Source organism: Nanorana parkeri, unplaced genomic scaffold (genome assembly GCF_000935625.1).
Source record: "Nanorana parkeri isolate BGI_ZX_2015 unplaced genomic scaffold, ASM93562v1 scaffold217, whole genome shotgun sequence".
NCBI lineage: Eukaryota > Metazoa > Chordata > Amphibia > Anura > Dicroglossidae > Nanorana > Nanorana parkeri.
The window spans coordinates 1,412,527-1,428,729 of record NW_017306485.1 but is presented as its reverse complement, the minus strand read 5'-3'; the positions used below and the strand labels follow the sequence as shown (position 1 = coordinate 1,428,729).

General features: G+C 42.1%; 1 protein-coding gene across 1 annotated transcript in view; it reads left to right on the top strand.

The window, feature by feature from the left end:
• LOC108786577 (epithelial chloride channel protein-like) overlaps positions 1 to 16,203 on the top strand; it is a 39,413-nt gene that overhangs the window by 3,367 nt on the left and 19,843 nt on the right. The window contains exons 3-8 of the mRNA XM_018555898.1: positions 2,600 to 2,750; positions 5,654 to 5,762; positions 7,364 to 7,544; positions 8,352 to 8,579; positions 10,333 to 10,554; positions 13,309 to 13,489. Coding sequence (XP_018411400.1) covers positions 2,600 to 2,750; positions 5,654 to 5,762; positions 7,364 to 7,544; positions 8,352 to 8,579; positions 10,333 to 10,554; positions 13,309 to 13,489 — 1,072 coding nt within the window. The remainder of the gene's footprint in view (positions 1 to 2,599; positions 2,751 to 5,653; positions 5,763 to 7,363; positions 7,545 to 8,351; positions 8,580 to 10,332; positions 10,555 to 13,308; positions 13,490 to 16,203) is intronic.

The following is a 16,203-nucleotide window of genomic DNA, read 5'->3' as shown; positions in this document are numbered from 1 at the left end:
CAGATAAAGTTTAACTTGTTAAAGTACAGACATCTAAGTCTTCCTGGCAATATAAACAATTCCCAATCTATGTGAAGCACAAAAAACTTCATTTGCCCCTACTAAGTGAGCCAAAGGGGTTGATTTACTAACCTTATAAACACACCACAAATGTGTATACACCTCTGCAGTGTGTTCCCTCCCAGCATGATCTATGGGTGGAATCTAAACACCTTTGTAATGTGTACACACCCAGCAGGTGTGTTGTGCAAAGCCCTGAATGAATTCCAAGGTCATGTTGGGTAAATTAGCTCTATGTTGTGTTGCTTGCGTTGATGAATGCAAGGAATGTAAATGCATGAGCTAACCATTTTTGTCTAAACTGTGAAGCAGCATTATATATGCATCATGTGCATGATTTTTCCATATATGGCATTAGTGGAAATATGCTTTTAGAGACTTTTTGGTTGATAAATACGTTTTGCTGTGTGAAAATCACACACACCTGGTGTGTGTGTGTGTGTTTAGGTTAGTAAATCACCCCCAAATTCTCAATCACTTGTATCTCACATGCTACCGCTCCCAGACACTGCAGCTTAGAGTAGGAGGGTTTCAGCAGAGCAGATGCAGTCAATCCAAAAATCAGTGGGCAGGATTAGGTGTGGCCAGGTGCTGACAATCTACTGCCTTGTAAATCATCAATGACATAGGCGCATCCTCTGAAACATCTTTTCAACCCCCTATTGTAGTGCAAACAGGCACGTCCTACATGAGGGTGGCAATGCTGCTCTGAATTTAGGAGCACGGCAGCATCATTGCCATCCCCTCACTGGAAGTTGCATTAGGTGGACTTCCCTAACAGGATCAACAGGAGAATATAGTGCTACATCACATAATATTTTTTGATGGGAGGCCATAGCTTTTCTTTAATAAAAGGAGCTGGCTACGGATATGCTCCCGCGGTGCTCGTGCGGCTGCCGGCTGAATGTGTCAGACGCCGCAGACGGAAAGGGGCGAGACACCTCTCCCCGTGTACAACGACGGCCACACGAGCACCGCCGGCACCTCTAGGATGCACTGGAATGTAAGCCGGCCGACTCCCTGCATTCAGGGGCGTGGGGTTGCACCGCAACCATGTCCCCCGCCCACAGTTCGATCGCCTGCACCCGGAAATGCTTGCAGCATTTTTGCGGATCGCATTGGACCGGAACGCAGGCACTAATGTGCCTGGGTTCCGGGCGCAGGCGATCGCACTGTGGGCGAGGGGCCTGGCTGCAGTGCCATTGACTTCAATGCACCGCCACGATCCCTCCCGCCCCCGAAACGCAGGTGTTTTTTCGTTGGTAGATCTCATTGAGCTCGTCATTTGAAAAGTAGATCTCCAGACGAAAAATTGTAGGCGCCCCTGTCTTAGAGGGTGACAATGCTCAGTCCTTGTCTCCTATTTGTGCTCCTGTGTTGATACAAGCGGCCATGCCAACTCACAATACACTGGCAGGGCCCTCCTTACAATCTTGTCTTGAATTGTATTGTGATTGTTATTTCTTCCTTATATTGTAAAGCGCTGCGCAAACCATTGGCGCTATATGAATGTTTACAGTGTATAGATATTACAGAGAATAAACTAGATAAATATAATATTACCAATCCAGGGAGCCCCTCGACTTCTGAAAGTCCTGGATTTGGACAGTCTTCAAGGTCTTCAAGGCACATGCACCAGGACGTCCTAGGCAAAGGCTCGACTAGCCTTTGTCTATTACTCATATACTGTATATACCTTCCTCACTGAGGGGCTAGTGGCCAGTTAGAATCCAGTTTGACCATTTTAAGGAATTCCAACAAGGCAAAGGACCATAACTCATGGTAGCTTAAAGTAGTATTAAGGTCTGGGAGTTTTTTACCTTAATGCCATCGATCAAAGTGTTGGTCAGAGAAAAGGGGCATGGCTTGCCTCAGGGCTGTGTATGTCTATGGACGCACACAGCCACTGCAGGCATGAGCATGCACGGGTGCCTCCATTAGCTGATGGAGGCACCCGTGCAGGGGGCAGGGGGAAGAGCGCTGCGGGGACCTACTTGAAAACAAGGAATTTAAAACTTTTAAAGATAAACAACAACAGCCTCAGGCAAAGGTGGGTCTCCTTATAGCAAGTATTAAAAAAAGGAAGGTTTAATATCGCTTTAAGTAGGTTGAAATTCATAGCTAATAGTGTACAGACACACAGATCATACAATATATATACATATTCACACATTTATGATTAGAAAACTACTACTAAGTTACTTGCAAATCAATAACCACTTAGAAAAATAACATTTGTGTCAGATACCTGGCCTCCTGCTAAACACAATGGTTCCCCCTACCAGCTAACATCACTACAGGACACTTTCAGCCTGATTTCTGGTATATAGGAGGTTTTGTAAAGTTAGTAGACTTTAGGAAATCGTAGTAATAGTGAAAGTAGTAGTAGTAGTAGTAGAGAAAATATGTTTACTAATTCTTTAATAAATGTGTACTAAAGGGCACTTTTTTTTGCCTGGAGCTCTGCTTTAATCCTGAAGCATATTATATCATAAATGATGTAAGTAAAACTATCTACATTTGGTGTTTTTTTTTCCAGGCAGATATTATTATTGCCAACCCTTACCTGAAATATGGAGATGATCCTTATACTTTACAGTATGGAGGCTGTGGAGAACCAGGAAAATATATCCATTTAACACCTAATTTTCTACTGAATGATACACTGCTCTCAGCGTATGGACCTCGAGGTAAAAACAGTTTCAAGTTTTTGTCACTCCCTATTTATACTGTAACCAAGAACAATGTTATGCCATTTGCTTCATGAAAGCTATTCGATGTGACCAATAGCAACAATCTCCTTCACCTGATCTGACCACAGGAAAAAAAAATAATTAATGGTTGCTTTAAGTTTTACGCCATGTCACTGATTATTTTTTTCACTTGTTTAACGTGTATGTAAAGCCAAAAGTTTTTTTTTTTGTTTCAGTTATAGTGGGTAATAATTAGAACTACTATCTGGTTTTGACTGCTATCCAGGGCAACATTAGTGAATTTCCCCCACTTATTGTCCAGGCACCACATTTCCCCCACACAGGAAATTAGGTAAAATATCCAACATACACAGAAATAAAAATGCCTTTTTTAATTTTGTAGGGAAGGCTTAAACCTCAATTTCCTATTTATTGCTGTCTGTCTGCCTGTTAGAGCTTTCCACTCAGATTCTGTCTGGTGAAACCAATGTCATTGTGACAATAGGTAAAGAAAAATTTCTGTTACAGAGCCCTGGATTGCAGTATATAATACTAGATTCAGCCAGATGTATACATGCCATCAGAAACATACTAACCTTAATCCAGCCTCAATTCAGGCCTTCTACGTAAATTCACCCTGACTGCATTACAAATTATTGTTCAAGTCCTGAAGAAGAGAGATTCCTTTCCCACGAAATGTGTTGGCTCTAACTTCTGTTCCTCAAAAAAAAAAGATTTTAAAGGATTGCAAGTGGGGCGGAAGTTTGTACTAGGCGCTCCTAATCACACACTTCAAGGGTTATTCACTAAGCTGCCAGAGGCAGCCGAGTGAATAACCCAGCCGAAGTGAACTGAGCCGAACGGCTATTCACTTCAGCTCAGTATGGCTGATTTCAGCCGTACATCGGCTGCCTTCGGTCAGAAGTGCAGAAGGAGTTCGACTCAGCCGATCAAACATCTGGATCGGCTGAGCCGAAGCTCCGGCAACTCACTTGCTGCCGTTCGTCCCTATTCACATAGGGGCCGAACGGCAGTGAGTAACTAGCCGAATGCTTCCGAGCGGCATTCGGTTTGGCTATTCTGCTCACTACCTCCGTGGTGGCAAGCAGATTGGAAAAAAATGTAAACAAATGAAAAATAAAGTTTAAAAATGATTTAAATATAAATTATATTATATGTTTATATATTATATAAATATATAAAAACGCCCTTTAGGTGTGGTAGGAAAGTTAAGAGGGACCACATGGTAAAACATTTTTTTAAAAAGTGGCCCTTAAGGTCTAGTAGGAATGTTAAGGAGGAACCCCATCCCCAAAAAATGGGGGAAAAAAGACATGGCCCCCCCCTAAAATTTCCAACCAGACCCATGATACGAGCACAGGCCCGGCAGGGCAGGAAAGGGGGCCACATGCCCTTAGCACTGGGAGGGTGCTTTTTCAGGTTTGCCCCTGGAAAAGCACCTTGTCCGCGTGCCGATAGGGACAAGGGCCTCTTCCCCACAAGCCCTGGGGCGTTGGTTGTGGGGTTCTGGGCAGGGGGGCTTATTCACATCAGGGGACCCCTTTAATAAAGGGGCACCCAGATGCGCCCCTCCTTGTGAATGAGTAAGGGGTACTTATACCCCTATCCATTCACTAAAGGATTAAATAAAGGATAAATAAAAAGACCAGACTTTTAGAAAAAATCCTTTAATTGAATAAAAAAATGCAACAAAAGGCTTTTGACAATTCATTTATTGTAGAAAAAAACCCCAAAAAACAAAAATGGATCCACCGGCGTATTCCTAGGGTCAATCACGACGTCCAGCGTTGTCCACGGCGATGACGACGACTCTACGAAATTAAAAATAATAATAAAGTCTGACGTCCGGCGACCTGACCGCATGCAACACACTCCTGCCGCATAATGAATAATCTGACATATGCAGGCAAAATATATACAATTAGGCGGAGCTAGCGGTGACATCACCATTAGCTCCACCCAACTGTTTACTTTTGGCCGCCACCTGGTATAAGACCACCTGGTCTTATACCAGGTCCCGGGCAAAAAAAAACAACTAGGCAGAGCCAGCCATGATGTCACGGCCGGCTCCACCAAGTTGTTGTGGTTTAATGGCAGATCAGCGTCCCCAGGTCATTGGAGGATGCTGATCTGTCATTAAAGCACAACAACTGAGTGGAGCCAGCAGTGACATCTCGGCTGGCTCCGCCCAGCTGTTGTCTTTTGCGGGGAGAACGGTCGGCTTCGACCTACCTTCTCCCTGCTTCGGCTATCACTACAGCTCAGGCGATCCGAAGCATATGCGTTCTGCTCGGCTGAGCCGCTCGGCTGCCTTCAGCTGCTGTACGGGCTTTTGTGAATAGCCCGTACAGCAGCCCGTAAGCGAGCAGAAGGATCAGCCAAAGCTTCGGCCAGATCTTTCGGCTTAATAGTGAATAACCCTCTTAAATGTTGGTTATCTGTTGAACAATTTGATTATCATGATCTGAAAGGCAGCAGCCTAGGACCAGAATAATTTCCTGACCTCATATGCATTCTATCTTTGATGCATTTGAAATAATCTCTGTCCACAGCGCGATCACATGCCTAGCAACAGTAAAATCGTGATGGGGTATTTATCCTTCCCCACTGTATGCAAAACTAAAAAGAAATAGCTAAACTTACACTTCAATCTCACTGTAAAGGTTTTTTTCATGCTAATGTAATAATAAAGTAATAGTGATTGGTATAAATCATACTTGCTGAGCCATAAAATACATTTAATTTGTAAAGAAGGCCTTACAATGTTCTTTTCCCTATTTTTCGAATGAACTTTTTAAGAATGTAACTACTGCTCCCAAATGACTGATGGTATTAATACATACAGTATATACTGTATAATGTATTTCTCATTTTTACAGGGAGAGTGTTTGTTCATGAATGGGCTCATCTTCGATGGGGGGTCTTTGATGAATATAACTTTGAGAAACCTTTCTATGTTTCAAATGACTCTAAAGTTGAAGCAACAAGGTAAACACTCTTATTGTGTTATTGTAATTGGCCATAGGTTTTATTATTATATAACTAGCATTGTAGTCAGGGCTGTCTTTAAAGGAGAACTATGGGGTTAGGGCTTTTCCCCATAGTTCTCCTTAGGGTAACGGGAGGACACAAACTAGCGTCCTCCCGTCACCCTAAGCTCAGTATACCGCGAGCCACAGCTCGCGGTATACTGAGACGCTGAAGCGGATCCCGACAATTATGTCTGGATCCGCCCAGCTGCGTGAGTGACAGCTGGCTCTGCCTATCTAGAGGCAGAGCCAGCTGTACCCGCCCCCACCCCCGTCTGTTCCGTCAGTCAGCGCCGGAGGAGCGGGGAGGGGGGGGGGAATCCAGCCCCTCCCCTGTTATGGCAGAGAGCTGTGACAGGATCGAGAAGTGAGCAAACGCCGGTATGTGTTCACTCACTTCCCGATCTACTGAGCCGACCTGTGACAGTCTCATTGTCACAGGTCGGCTAGAACTATGAGGTGAGTGAAAAGCACTCACCTCATAGTTCTCCTTTAACCATCAGGCTGACTTTGGCACACTTGAATAAAGTCACTTTTTTGTACAATCTCTACTCCTTGTGTTATGTGAATATCGTAGTAAAAATGAATACTATAATTACTAGAGATACTGTTTCTACTGTAGAGAAAGGAGAAATGGTTTTGTGGTTTTTGCACTATGAAGATCCTTCTGACTCTTATAAACACCCCCCTCAACTCTTAACATCCACTGCACCACTTTCTCCTACAGTTCTCTTGCTGAATTTAGCCACAGATATCCAAAAGTGACCAGAAGAAGGAGGCAAAATAAGGAAAAATGTATCATGATTTGTAAATTGTGAATCCTTTCATTCAGCTTTCTTTGACAATTTAGCACAAATTGTCCCTGCTTCCAAGGAAAGGTTAGGCTCTAGGGCAGTGGGGAATTTGCTCCACTGGCCAGTACAAATACTACATGTTTGGCTGAGGGCCCTGAGTGGACATACTACCCCCATTCACACCGCATTAAGAGTGGGACCTGCAGTCATGGCACATTAACCATTATACAACTACCTGCTCTCTGCGATCCTCCATTTCCTACTTCCGTTGCGGCTTTGAGATTTCATGTGACCAAATGCAGATTTAGCTGTTGTGCTAAATTGTCAAAGAAAGCTGAATGAAATGATTCATTTTGATGGTGTACAAAAGAAATTATTTATAATGATGGCATGGTATTTTTTTTAGTATTTTATTTCAAGGAGTCCATATACATTTTACAGAGCACCGGTCAACTTGTGTAGCTCCTAAAAAATTCCTAATTTGCAATTCATTTATTACCGTTCCCCTTTTCTAGCATATTTATGTGAAGAGGAGTGTTGCAATGATCTATGTTCTCTAAGACAACAGCCTCTTTTCACCATGGCCATTAATCACTGCCACACCATGGTACACTCTGTGTGGTTCACTTTCTATAGCCCACAGGAATAAATACAGCCCAGGTTAAACTGACCGTTGAAATATTGCAAATTACAATCCTGTATAATAATAATTGTTAGTAGTTCAAGATAAATCAGTTTTTAACCTACTATAATTTCCTTGTACTAGATGTTCTCGTGATATTATTGGAGTGTACATAAAAAAGACAGACCAATGTCAAGGAGGTTCCTGTAACATGCGTGCGTGCTATTATGACTCTAATGGTCTCTATGAGGAGGGATGCATGTTTGTGCCTGACAAGAACCAGTTTGTCAAACAGTCAATAATGTATCTGCAGTCCTTACCATCAGTAAGTATTGCTGCAATATTATACTGTGTGTTTATTTGGATATCCAACTGCAAGTCATACTTGTTTCATAAGATCCTGTGATTTCACATAAATAAAATAGGGTAAATTAGTCCTGGATCATGAATGTATTATAGTGTCTCTTTCCAGATCACTTTGGCTTGTTCCTTGGTTTAAAGCCTTTGTATGTGTTAAACTTGGCTTTTTGGATAATTCTCAAAGTTCATTGCCTATCATTATATTTTCATATATTTCTAACTGCATATCGTTTTCTATATTCCGTACTTTGCTGCTAACCAATGGGGCTAACCTTAGGACCACAACCTCTGGGAGTCATTATTTAAATCCATGACCCTAAGTGAAATGTCTGGTATGTGATATGAGACTTAGAAGTGCAACTCAAAGAATTGTGGGCAGATCTTGCTGCCAGCAAATGAAGAACGTATAAAATGCAAGGACTAGGACCTTTGAAAGTGAGAATAATGTTTACCTCACTTTCTTCATAGTCTTAGGGCTCATTCACACCAATTATGACTAAAAAGACACGCTCTATCATTTGTGCTTGAACATGTATATTGAAGGTCTCTTTTCAATTGACTTGAATGTGAAAGTACAGATCAGGACAACTATATGGAGTAAGGGTATTTTCAAATTGCAGTACATCCCTCTGATTAGAATGGGACCCACTGCCATAAGTGGATTTTATAAAAGTGTAACTTTCTCTTTTTATTTGTAAACGGTTGATAAAACATGGAAAGATTAGAATATCTGCAGTTTTTAAATGCTTTCTGTGTCTCTCTTTTTTCCTAGGTGTTTGCATTTTGTAATGCCAGCAATCATAACATTGAAGCTCCCACACTACAGAACAGAATGTGTAATTTGCACAGTACCTGGGAAATCATTAAAAACTCCACTGATTTAAACTCCACTATACCAATGGTTAATACCACCATCCCTGTTCCTTCAATCTCACTAATACAGTTTACAGATAGGGTGATTACTTTGGTGCTGGACATCTCTGGAAGTATGGCAAGCTTTGTAAGTTATCATTTATAGTTGTTGTTATTATTTATAGTTGTGATGTAGCACACATTGCTTTGTTTTTGTGATCAATCATAGTTTTATGTATAAAGTGCACGTATCACTGGTGGAACTACCACCATAGCAGCCCAAGTTTCTGCTATGGTGCCTGGACTGGGGGGCAGGGGCTGATCAGGGCCCCAGGGATGAGCAGTGGTGGGTTAAATTGTAGCCCCATTCAAACCTCCATTATCACAGACCTGCTGATATAGTGGCAGCTGATCTGATTTCTGCTGTCACATATAAACTATATGCTGGCAGAACAAATCTTTCACTACTCTTCCTCTGTGTTGCTGACTGATGACATCATATATTGCAGAGTGTGAGGAAGAGTAATGGAAGATTTTCTCTGCCAGCATTTTGTTTATATGTGACAGCAGCAATCGGGTTAGCTGTCACTGCATGTTTTGATCCATGCTGATGGAGGTCATAATGGGACATCATTTAACTATGGAGGTGCCCACCATTCCTTACCCCGGGCCTTGTTATCAGTGCATTTTTTCATTTGGAGACATGGACAGAGCCGGATAGGCCTCATCCTGAGCAGTTGCTGCAAGTTATTTCTATTAAGATTCCAAAATAACTCTACAAGTACATGCTGTATGCCAGGCTGTACGTTCCCTAATCTGCACTGCCTGATGCTGTATGCTATGATCTGCATTCATTATTCCACACTGACTCATTCTGTATGCCATATTGGCTCACTTCTTGGTGGGCTGAGCGGGGCTTCCCATGCCTTTTAGGGACAATAGCTGTAAAATCCTTCCAAAAGGCCAAAAGTTACCATCAAAAACAGTCACCTACTTTAATAAATTCATAATTGAAATGAGAAAATATTGATTGAATTAGAACTATAAAAGTTCATTTGAAATTTGAATTAAAACCTGAATTGTGCAGGTATCTCCTCACATATCAGCACTGCTGATCTCTTGCAGATTCTTTGCAGCCACTTCATGTCTATATGCAGGCACTCTAGTAACTGCTGCATGTAATTCTTCAGGAAAAGTTTCCTGACAGTGACAATCGTAGGACATATGTTTGCAATATGCATCAGCAAGGCCAATAGTAGTGTCCAATGGAAGAGATTGTTGCTAACGCAGGAAACCCAACGAGAGACAGTGACAGAGTCTTGTCACTCTATAACAGGAAGAACAAGAAATTAATGATTGGGTTTACGTATACTTTACAGCTGAAATTGAGTGTGTTCTTTTCTATCTCAATCACACTGACAGTGGTTTGTTTGGTCAATCAGACCTGAATAAAATACTAACAGTAGGAGAGAGGAATGGTAGAGCACAAACAGCCTGCAGCACTAAAAAGCAGGAAGTAGAGCCTGGGTGTCTGTGAAGGTTCTCATTCATCCAGGTCATAGTATATCTGTAAAAAAATAGGGTCAAGGCAACTGGACTTGCTGTAAGTCCAGCAAGTTCAATTGCTTTGACTTATTTTTTACAGATAGAGCCTGGGTGGGTAGAGTGGCTGCCCAACGTACATACTGAATATGATTATATACATGCAGGGTATGGTAGAACAAATATTAGAAACATTAGTACTTTGGTGATTGAACAGATCACACACACACACACACACACACACACACACACACACATACACACACACACTCTAGTTTTTTGGGGTTTTGGGCCACTTTTCGTGAATATATCTTGTTCTGCACTGAAATATTTGACTAACTTATTTTCGTTTGTCGCAGAACCGTAATCAACGACTCTACCAGGCAGCAGAGATCTTTGTTATGCAGGCCATTGAAGCAGGTTCTTATGTTGGAATTGTCAGATTCTCATCTTCCAGTGAGATTGCAACTCAACTCATACAAATTAAAAATAATCAGGATCGAGAAAAGCTGAAATCCTTTCTTCCATTAGCAGCTACCGGAGGAACAAATATATGTTCAGGAATCCTGACTGGCATTACGGTAATATCCTGAGTTATTGTGGATATAGTTGTTAAATAGACACCAGAAATAAAACCTGTGTAGGTTGTACACTAAGGGGTGTATTTATAAACAATTTGCAGAGACATTTGCTCTGATAAATTGCACATGTTCTGTGCCACTATGGACAAAAAGAGACACTAGAGGTGAAATCGAATGTTATTAGTATATGTTCTTTCCAGGTTGAATGTAATTTACTTCTTATGCTTCTCAGCGCCATCCAATGACCATAATATGGTATTTAACTGAAAGCTTGAAAACCATAAGAAGTAAATTACATTTGATCTGGAAAGAAAATATGCTTATAACATTAATTTTTGCCTATATTCACATGGTGAATGTACATGTAATTTCCCAGGGCGAATGGATCTACAAATTATTTACAAATACACTCTTATAAGTGATTTGGCTATATTCCCACATATAGGTAAATTTGTTTATGATAATGAGCCGAGTAGTAATTCCTCATTTATATGTGTTGGAGATATATTTTGTAGTTAAAGAACACCTGCCATGAGAGAAACATGTACTCTGCAATTGTTGGTCTTTGAAATATGCTAGTTGCTTGGCTGCCTGGTGTCAGTATTTCAAAGCCACAAATGTGGAACAAGCTCAGGGAATTAGTTATCGTTGTTTTTTATTTAAACTGACAGTTCACCTTAACATGGGAATTTAGATGTTGTGTCAGGGGCTCCAGTGAAAGTTTTGATGGGATCCCTCACTTTGCTGTCTACCCTAGCTTTTACTTCTCCCATCCCCAAAAGCCCCCATTCACATTTGAGCGTTTTCAGATGATTTTGGAATTTTTTTTGTTTCTTATAGCATGTTTCATGTGGTTTTCAAGCTTCAGGTATTTTTGTTTTGTCCAATTGAAAGCCATAGCAACTGTGACCTCATGTGTTGTTGTCATCCTTGTAACTGCTCTGTAATTTTTCTGTGTGGGGATTTGGTGTCTACTGCTATTGAAGCTCAAATTCTGGGAAAACGTCACACCCAATTTCTTCTCAGGCCCTCTGCTGCTTACCACAGTTCTTTTAATAAGATCACTGGGTCATAGAAGTCCTTGTAGGCTCTCTCTCTCTCGCTCTCTCGCGCTCTCTCTCTCCATTTAAAATCTCCACATCCAGCATGGACATGCCCAAATCCTCTGTTTTGTTTACAAGCCAGAGGTCACTTGGAGGAGGAGATTGTTTTTTAGATGCAAAAACACACGAAAAACACTCAATAAACATGCTAAAACACTTGTGTTAAACGTTTTCAGGCACTACTTTTGGCATCTATGGGGCAAAAATTGTACACTTCAGGCTGAAAAAAGCTCACAAATGGCTCAGGTGTGAATGAGGGCTAAAACATCAGCTATTAAGTGCATCTGAGTGGACATCATGTAAGAAGAGAATCTGATAATGACTGCTGCAGTGAAACTTCACAATGAGGAATATTTATCAAGCAAATTATTGACACAATTAGACGTGAATCATTCTACCTCTCATTTAACTAAGTACATGCAACATGTTTTCTGCCTATTTACTACTACATCTGGAATCTGAGGCAGTCAATGTATTATTGTAGATGCAACACATTTTCTTCTACAGACAAATGCATAATTAAAGGAGAACTATGGGGTCAGGGCTTTTCCCCATAGTTCTCCCTAGGGTAACGGGAGGACACAAACTAGCGTCCTCCCGTCACCCTAAGCTCAGTATACTGAGACGCCGCAGCCGGAGCGGATCCCGACATCGATGTCTGGATCCGCCCATCTGCGTGAGTGACAACTGGCTCTGCCTATCTAGAGGCAGAGCCAGCTGTACCCGCCCCCTCCCCGGTCCGTTCCGCCAGTCAGCGCTGGCGGATCGGAGCGGGGAGGGAGGAATCCAGCCCCTCCCCTGTCACGGCTCTCTGCCGGTATGTGTTCGCTCACCTCCCGATCTACTGAGCCGACCTGTGACAGTCTCATTGTCACAGGTCAGCTAGAACTATGAGGTAAGTGAAAAGCACTCACCTCATAGTTCTCCTTTAAGAAATGGTCAAGGTCAGGTTTCATTATGTGGAAGTGCTACTTTAGAGCAGAAGAATTTATGACTCAAGCTGTAACCTTGTTGTACATCTGTCACACAATCTATTCCTGTTTAGGACTGCGTTGCTTTGCAATAGAATTGATAAATGCCCCCCTTTGTATTTCCTGCACATGGTATAAGGATGCCACAAGCCATCAGCAGCTTCTCCTTCTGCAGAGGATATGGGTAGAAGCTGGCAAGCTTGATGTGCTTTGTTTGATGCAGGTGCTGTAAATGGTTAAATTTCCCTGAAAAAAGGGCCCCAGTCTTGGACAAGACTGCTTTGACCTCCGTGTTTGAGCTTAATAATGTGAGTAAGACTTTTCCCACTGTTGGGCACTGCAGTGGCTAAAACACAGCACCCAGGTTCCCAGGTCTACTCACGTTCTGTAGTCATTAAACTCTCCCTTTGGGAATTTTCATTTTTTGTTATGCTGCAAAGAAAGGCGGACAGTTAGACCTTTGGGTTGTGTTTGTTTGGCGATGATGGATGGGGATGATCCCAACCATTGGAGATCAGGAAACCTATTAAATGCTTGTGTGGACTCCAACTTAGTTTCCCACATAGCTTAAATATAATTTTTGGGTAGGGTACAATGTTTATTGCTTGTACGGTTCACAGATAAAGGTTTTTCATCACTACTGTATTGTAACAACTTTCTGTTTTCTCATTCTCCATTAGGTTAACAAAGGGTTTGATGGATCTTCACATGGCACTGAAATAGTGCTGTTATCAGATGGGGAAGATAATTATGACACCTCTCTATGTTACCCTGATATATATGGAAGTGGAGCAATCATTCATTTTATAACTCTGGGACCATCTTACACCAGATCGCTAATTGAAGTAGTAAAAAATACAGGTGAATCCATTTTATATTCTCATAACACATGGGCTCCTAGACCAAAACACAGCACTCCATGTGATATCCTCTCATAATAAGCACACATTCACAAATGAAAAGTGTTCATGCACACGTCCATGAAACAAATTATGTGAATTTATGTATTTATGAATCTGGAAGCAGGTGTTGTTTCCTATAGGCCCTATATTGATTAGTAAACCTGTACTTCGTTCAGATCCGTAGAATCAAAATAGAAAAATATGCATCCATGATGCTGTATATGGACCATATTTTATGGATCTTACAGCCAATGCTACTTTTTGGGATAAAGTGGGGAAGGGTTAGACCCTTTCTCAGGTTTATATTGCTATCTGTGCCTCTAGGGAAATTCACCCCATTAACCACCCTAGTACCAGAGCAATTTTTTCATTTTGCACACACATGTTAAATATGAATTTTGAAAAGAAAATTAATTTAACCCCCCCCAAACAATTATATCTTTTCTGAAAGCAGAGGCCCTGTAGAATAGAAAAAAACAGGAAAAAAATGATAACTGATTTCTTTTTGTAGCAGGATATTTGCGCAAATGTTTATTAAATCAATATTTTTAGGGGAAAAAAATGAAATACATTTTAGTGCACACAAACACAATATAATACCCAATTTTTGGGTAAAAAATAAAATATGCAGTTACCCAGAGTAAATATATACCAAACATTTCAAACGTTGAAATTGTGTGTATGCCCATGCAATGGTGAAAAACTATGGTGCTCAAAATTGTCCATATGCAGTGCTTTAAAGCCTTAACTGCTCATCGGTTTAGAGTTAATAGCAAATCATGGCCCTAGAATTAGTGTTGGCGGTGATACCTAACATATGTGGTGAAGGGGTCATTTACATACACGTGTATGCCATACGTGTATGTGTTCATTCACATGTAGATGGTGGGGAAGTCAGGGTTGGTTTTAATTTATTTTGTAATTTTTATTATTTTTTAATTTCAACACTTTTATTTAGGGATATACCAATACTAGTATCGATATTGGTGCCGATTCCGAGTATTTGGGCGAGTACTCGTACTCGCCCAAATGCTCCGATGCCTAGCACGAGTAATTCCAGTAGCAGGAAGCCGGGCAGCGTGTCATTACAAGCTGCCCGGTTTCCTGATTGGCCAGGAAGTGGCTCCATGCTCTCTCGTCACTTGTGATGAGAGAGCATGGAGCCGACTTCCCGGCCAATCAGGAAGCCAGGCAGCGTGTAATGACACGCTGCCCGACTCCCTGATTGGTCGGGAAGCTGGCCAATCAGGAAGCCGAGCGCCGTGTAATGACGCAGCGCCCGGCATTCTGATTGGCCGGGAAGCTGGCTTCATGCTCCCTCGTCATCTGATGACGAGGAAGCATGGAGCCGGCCTCCCGGCCTATCAGAAAGCCGGGCGTCGCGTCATTACACGGCGCACGGCTTCCTGATTGGCCGGCCAGACTGCTCCAGCTGTGTAGCGGAGGAAGGCCGCGTTCTGACTGGAGAGGCCCCGGGGGTGACAGGCTGGACAAGGTAAGAGACTTTCTTGTTAATCGGGAAGCCGGGTGGTGAGTGCTTACACCCTGCCCGACTTCCTGGCTAATCAGGGAGCCAGGTGTCGAATCATTGGCTTCCTGTATGGGACTTACGTTACTTGGTAATTGGTATCGGCGAGTACCGAAAAAAAACTATCGGTACTCGTACTCCGTACCAAAATACCGGTATCGGTGCATCCCTACTTTTATTGTCATGTTTTACAATTAACTTTATTGCTATCACAAAGGAGCTAACTGTTTGGAGGTGACAGGTTGTCCCGTCAGACCGCTAATGCCTCTCCTACCCTCCATTACAGGCGATCAAGCACAGGATTGTGCTTAATCATCTGTGTAACCAGCACTACTGCTGGCTTCTGAAGCATAAAGCGCTAAGAGCATGCTTCATTCATCACTCTCCATCCTGACACTGCGGCAGGGGAAGCACATTCGCAGGCTGATAAAAGTGATTTGGGCGGTTGCAGGCCCGGATTCCCCACAAGGCCACCGAGGCCCGGCAGGGCGCAGAGGGGCGGCAGCGCTGTCCTTGTAGGGAAGTTGCGGGCGCTGGGCAGTAAGTTGCCCTCTCTACATTTAGTCCTGCTTTGTACAAGCAGGACTAATTGTAGAGTGAGGCAGCCAATTGTTCGTTTACATGTGATCTCGGCGATGTCGCCGAGATCACATGTAAATGTGTGCAGCCTGTCCTCCCCCCTTCCCTGCACTTACCTCTCTCCTCGCTGGCTCTGGGCAGCGCCACTGAGTCTCTCCTGTAGGGATCAGAGCGGCCACTCCGTGTATACAGTGAGAGGGGAGAGCTGTGCTCTTCCTCTCTCACCTGTCACAGGAGTTCCAGCACAGTGCTGTGCTAGAACTCCTGTATTGGAGGTGACAGGGTCAATAAAGAGAACCTGTCACCTCCAATTTCTATCACACAGGGGATTGTTTTCTCCTGTGTGATAGCAATAAAGTTAGGTGGAAAAAAATGTAATTGATTTAGAAAAAAAGAATTAAATAAAAAAAAAATGAAATAATTAAATAAAAAAATTAAAAGGTGATTAAAAAGTAAACAAATTATTAAAAAATAAGAAAGTAATTATAAAAAATAAACAATAATAAGATACAAAAAAATTATAAAAAGTAAATAAGATAAATAAAAATCTAAAAAAATTTAATTTA